Source organism: Diospyros lotus, chromosome 4 (genome assembly GCF_014633365.1).
Source record: "Diospyros lotus cultivar Yz01 chromosome 4, ASM1463336v1, whole genome shotgun sequence".
Classification (NCBI taxonomy): Eukaryota; Viridiplantae; Streptophyta; class Magnoliopsida; order Ericales; family Ebenaceae; genus Diospyros; species Diospyros lotus.
This window is the reverse complement of record NC_068341.1, coordinates 19,534,794-19,540,946: the sequence shown is the minus strand read 5'-3', so window position 1 is coordinate 19,540,946 and position 6,153 is coordinate 19,534,794. Positions and strand designations below refer to the sequence as shown.

The window sequence follows — 6,153 nt, the reverse complement described above, 5'->3', positions numbered from 1 at the left end:
CTCGAATATCTCAAACGGTCCCACATAGCAAGGACTCAACTTACCAGATACTCCAAAGAGTCGAACACCCCTCATCGGCATGACTCGAAGAAAAACATGATCACCAACATCAAACTCCAAATCCCAGCATCGTTTGTCTGCGTATCTCTTCTGACGGTCCTGAGCTGCCTTCATCCTAGCCCAAATCAACTGGATCTTCTCTAACGTCTGCTCTACCAACTCCGGTCCAAGCAATGCTCGCTCCCCAATCTCGATCCAGCAAAGCGGTGATCTACACGGTCGTCCGTACAACGCCTCAAATGGTGCCATCCCAATACTAGCCTAGAAGCTATTATTGTAAGCAAACTCCACTAGCGACAAATGATCATCTCAGCTCCCATGGAAATCCAGTACACAGGCATGAAGCATGTCCTCCAAAGTCCGTATGGTCCGCTCCGAATGCCCGTCAGTCTGAGGGTGGAAGGCTGTACTGAAAGTCAACTGGGTCCCCATAGCACTTTGTAACGCCTCCCAAAATCATGAGGTAAATCGAGGATCCCTATTTGACACAATGCTAGCTGGGACTCTATGCAGTCTCACCACCTCATCAATGTATAACGTGGCCAGCCGATGAATAGGATAGGTTTTCTTGACAGGTAGAAAATACACTGATTTAGTCAACCAGTCGATAATCACCCATATCGAATCGTACCCCCGGCTAGATCGCGGCAATCCCAAGACGAAATCCATAGCTATACGCTCTCATTTCCATTCCGGCACAGATAAAGGTCATCACAATCCGCAGGCCTCTAGTGCTCAGCTTTAACTTACTAGCACACTAAACATCGCGATACAAACTCTGTTATGCTCCTCTTCATGCCGCTCCACCAATATTGACGCCGTAAGCCCTGATACATCTTCTTCGCCCCAGGGTGGATAGTATAGGGAGAATGATGAGCTTCCTCTAGGATCCTCTGCTTGATATCACTGTCACTCAGCACACAAATCCGTCCTCGGAACAATAATAAGCCATCCTCCCTCTGGCTGTACCCCAGTGGACCAAATCTCTCCATATCCGCTATGATCTTGCTAAGCTCCGCATCCTGTCGTTGTCGATCGTGAATCTGATCCTCTATATCCGAATGGATACTCATGGCAGCACAATAGAGTCTAGGGTTGTCTGATGCCACTGAGATAGTAAGATCACTCATCTTCTCCAATAAGAACCACTCCTGCACCATCATAGCTGCAACGGATGCACCACGACGACTCAATGCATCCGCTACCACATTGGCTTTACCTGGGTGATAGAGGATCTAGCAATCATAATCTTTAAGCAGCTCTAACCAACGACGTTGTCTCATATTGAGTTCCCTCTGTGAAAAGAGGTACTTAAGATTCTTGTGATCAGTGTAAATCTGGACTCTCTCACCATAAAGATAATGCCTCCAAATCTTCAAGGCAAACACTACGGCCGCTAACTCCAGATTATGTGTAGGGTAGTTCTCTTCGTGCCTCTTTAACTATCTGGATGCATAAGCATTCACTCGGCCGTCCTGCATCAAAACACATCCCAACCCTGCATACGAGGCATCACTATATACAATAAATAACTCACCACATCTAGGTATCGTCAGTACTGTCACCAAAGTCAAACACCGCTTCAACTCCTGGAAAGACCTCTCACAAGACTCGTCCCAAATAAATCTGACGCCTTTCCTTGTCAACTTTGTCATGGGTGATGCAAGCCATGCAAAGCCTTCTATGAATCGTCGATAATACTTAGCAAGGCCAAGAAAACTCCGAATCTCTGTCACTGTCATCAGTCTCGGCCAATCTATCACGGCTCTGGTCTTCTCTAGATCTACTGAGATACCCTCACCTGAGACCACGTGTCCCAAGAATACCACTCGGGTCTGCCAAAACTCACATTTCAAAAACTTAGCATACAACTGCTCATCTTTGAGCTTCTACAAAACCACGCTCAGATGCGCCTCGTGTATCTCAGGGCTCGGTGAGTAAACTAGGATGTCGTCAATGAAAACTATGACAAAGGAATCCAGGTATTCCTTGAACACCCTGTTCATCAGATCCATAAATACTGCAGGTGCATTGGTCAGCCCAAATGGCATGACCACAAACTCGTAATAGCCGTAACATGTACGAAATGCGGTCCTCGCAATATCCTCATCTCTGACCCGCACCTGATGATAACCTGACCGCAAATCTATCTTGGAAAACACCGATGCACCACGCAACTGATCCAGTAAATCATCCACACGAGGTAAGGGGTACTTATTCTTAATTGTTACCTGATTAAGCTCTCAGTAATCTATACACAATCGCATAGACCCATCTTTCTTACGCACAAATAATACTGGAGCCCCCTCTCCAAAAGATCTTGCAACTGCACCTTGAGTTCTTTCAATTCATTAGCAGCCATACGGTAAGGAGTCTTAGAAATGGGCTGCGTACCTGGCATCAAGTCGACTGCAAAATCAATCTCCCGGTGCGGTGGTAGTCCCGGCAACTCATCTGGGAACACATCTGGAAAGTCTCGCACCACAGGATAGGCAGCCAACTCCTTCTTCTCCCCAGCTATCACGGTCACAAATGCAAAATAGACTTCACACCCACGTCGTATAAGCCTCTCGGCATGCATAACCGATATCATCGGCGTAGTCACCATAGGTTTCACACCTTGGTATGTAACAACTGGTCTCCCCGGGTGCTCAAATGAAATCACCTTCCGTCGACAATCAACTTGAGCATAGTGCCGTGAGAGCCAATCCATACCCAACAATAAGTCAAAATCCTGGATTGCCAAAACAATAAGATCCCCTAAAAATACCTGGTCGTGAATCCCTATCTTGCAATCCCTGACCATCTCACTCCCCAACAATACTGTCCCTCCTGGTGTCGAAACAGACAAATCATATGATAAGGGGGTACACGGGATCGGGATCTTATGCAACAAATGGGGTGCTATAAAAGAGTAGGTAGAACCTGTATCAAATAAGGCACGTACATCGTGGTCATGAAGAGAAAGTATACCTTGTACCATATAACTGCCTTCAGCTGCCTCGGCGGTTGTCACCGCAAACGCCTTCCCCTGCATCTGTACCCTCTCTGTGGGCCCTAGGCGTTGTGCTGCTAGTAGGGGTAGTGGTGCTCCTGGACCCTATGCCCTCGGTGTAAACTGTCTCTGAGCTGGTCTGGGCCCCACACCTCCAGTCCGTAGCCCTCCAATTTGTCCTGGTTGGGTACATACGTTCGCTCGATGGCCTCTTTGTCCACAGCGAAAGCAAATGATATCCTGCCCTGTGGCCAGTGCAGCTGGTGGGGCCGGTGTAGCCGGTCTAGGCCCCTGTGGATAGTCCCTCTTCAAATGTCCCGGCTGACCACAGCGATAACACACGTCCCGACGTACATCCCGGCACTGACCCTCGTGTCTCTGCCCACACTGCCAGCACTATGGAAGCCCAAAACTCTTACTGCCCGTATCCCACTTCCTCTTCTTACTGCTACTCCCTGCGCCCTTCATGACTAACTGATCTGATCAAGCCTCCAATCAGTCCTTCTCCACTGCGTAGGCCCACTGAACAACTGTAGGAAAGTCAGGTGCCTCGATACCAGCCATGGAGTAACGAATCTCTGGTCGCAATCCCCTCTGAAACTTACTGACTCTGCGAGACTCAGGGGTTACTAACTCTGGAGCATATCGAGAAAACGCCACAAAATTAGTCTCATACTGTGTAACTGTCCTGCTCCCCTGCTGTAAGTCAACAAACTCGAACACCTTCTGTTCTCTGACCCAAGCCGGTACATAAGTCTCATTGAACGCCGCGACAAACTGTGCCCATGTCGGGCCCCCATCACCATATCGCTGTCTGGTGGTCTCCCACCATCGCTCGGCATCACCCCGTAACAGAAAGGTCCCCAGTCGAACCCTATGGGCCTCTGCACAGCCTATAGATCGCAAATGCTTCTCCACAGCCAGTAGCCAATCCTCGGCCTCTGTCGTGTCGGCGCCTCCACTAAACTCTGGTGGACGTAGGGCCATAAAATCTTTAAGTAATGCGGCACCAGAACTGTCCCCTGCTCTCGGAGTACCTGAATGTGACACCTGGGCCGTAGCGGTCCTACCATCATGACTGCGCTCCTGCCGTAACTAAGATGTCACCAGTACGTCTACGGCCCGTAGAAGACCTGCCAATGTCTCCTGCATGTCCAGAGGCCATGGCTGTCTCTCATCTCCTGTATCTGTCGCATGTACCTCAGGAGTAGGAACAAGGTGCCTTCTACCTCGCGTCGGTGGTCTACCACAACCTCATCCACGACGTGCGTCCATGAGTCCTACATAACCAAAATTAATTAGAACGCATTTCAAAATTATGGACACGACCTAACACTCTAACTCTACCTGACAGCCTTGGTGTACAGTTACTTGTCCCCCAAATTGACTCAATGACGCTCTGATACCAACATTGTAAGCACCCTCGCCCGAAAATCCCAACCACCCGGTCTATTCAAACGGAAGCGCTTACATAGAGGAAAGAGAAATAGACATAAGACAAAAATACCCTGGCATGCATACATACGAAAAATACAACAGCGGAAGCAAAACAATATACATGCACGCCCACAAGTACCCTGCTGGAACAGCGGTCAAGGAGTATATAAAAATATACAGACACCTATGCTAACAAATAAAAGAAACAAGGAACAACCGGGCACAGTCAAAAATGAGAGTTAGAACTCCTAACAAAATATCAGAGAAGACAGGGGTAGTTAACTGTACACCCTACCGACACGGCTGGCTGCTAGGTGGAGCGGTCCTTGCCCTCGACTTTTGCTTTACCCTTACCTGGAATGATGGAAAGCAAGGTGAGTCGCAAGACTTAGCAAGTTATATGAAAAATGAAAGCTGTAAATGAAACAGAAGAGGAGATCACTCCAAATATAAATCCACATGTACACACAAGCCATGTGACGCAACAACGCAATAGTGCCGCATAATAAAAACACATACCGATCCTTGGGGCCCACATAAAACACCTGGCACCCAAGTCCCCTACCAACCTGCCGTTGCCCTGATAAGCAACATAGATCTTCAACAAACCTATGAGCACTGTCCCGGGTCGGTATTCCCGTCACCCGTATCCCTACCGGTACTCCCGACAGCCGAGCCATAGGCTCCCTCGAAACGGTACTCCCGTCCGAGAACTAAATACTACCAATAACCATGCAATGCATATAAAATGCAATGGCATAATGAGCATCAATGTGATACAAGGCGCCCATACATCCAGGCATCAGGCCACGCTCCGCCCATATAGTAAATCACACGCAATGCATATGCCCGTGTTAGATGCAACCTGACCAATCTAGAATGTCCGTGATCAAGCATAACCAAATCATGATAATCCCAACAAGCAGCCTGTAACATCCCGCATCGAGCGATAGGAAGATCCGGAACAACTTACCCTGATGGGCCTACACGAACTTCGCAGGGGGGTCACCCATCCCTGGATTACCCCAGGTCAAGCACGCTTAACTTGGGAGTTCTTTGCCAACATTCAGCCCAAAAGGTATCCAGCTGGTGTTGTTTCATTTCTTACACTATCCTCGATATATACTAACTTCTCTGGGCTCTCGGGGTATTACATTCTCCCCCCCTTAAGCACATGACGTCCTCGTCATGCGACCTTACAACTGGTCTCAGACCTTCTCCCCTTGGGGGCTGCCATCCTAGAAGCCTGCCAGAAGCCGCTCCTTGTACAGGCCCTCAAGCCCCGGCGCCACTCCCCGCCCTCATCGGACCGCCTTCGCCAAGGGTCGGCTCTGATACCATTTGTAACATCCCGTTCGAGCGATAGGAAGGACCGGAACAACTTACCCTAATGGGCCTACACGAACTTCCCAGGGGGGTCACCCATCATTGGATTGCCCCAAGTCAAGCACGCTTAACTTGGGAGTTCTTTGCCAACATTCAGCCCAAAAGGTATCCAGCTGGTGTTATTTCCTTTCTTACACTATCCTCGATATATTCTAACTTCTCTGGGCTCTCGGGGTATTACATTCTCCCCCCCTTGAGCACATGACGTCCTCGTCATGCGACCTTACAACTGGTCCCAGACCTTCTCCCTCGGGGGCTGCCATCCTAGAAGCCTG

The 6,153-nt window shown here is 49.0% G+C and overlaps 1 protein-coding gene across 1 annotated transcript; it reads right to left on the bottom strand.

The window, feature by feature from the left end:
- Window positions 1-3,550: 3,550 nt before the first annotated feature.
- LOC127799712 (uncharacterized) lies at window positions 3,551-4,220 on the bottom strand. The gene is made up of 2 exons (XM_052333933.1): window positions 4,163-4,220; window positions 3,551-4,092 (listed from the first exon to the last, which is right to left on the bottom strand). Exons 1-2 carry the CDS (start codon window positions 4,218-4,220, stop codon window positions 3,551-3,553), a joined length of 600 nt encoding a protein of 199 aa, XP_052189893.1.
- Between the last annotated feature and the right edge of the window lie 1,933 nt (window positions 4,221-6,153).

What these genes read in the sequence shown, in the direction of transcription:
- LOC127799712 (XM_052333933.1), bottom strand. Translation starts at nt 4,220, where the DNA reads ATGGCCTCTGGACATGCAGGAGACATTGGCAGGTCTTCTACGGGCCGT. An exon ending in TACGGGCCGTAGACGTACTG is followed by an intron (nt 4,093 to 4,162) that starts GTGACATCTTAG and finishes TGTCACATTCAG; the next exon opens with GTACTCCGAGAGCAGGGGAC.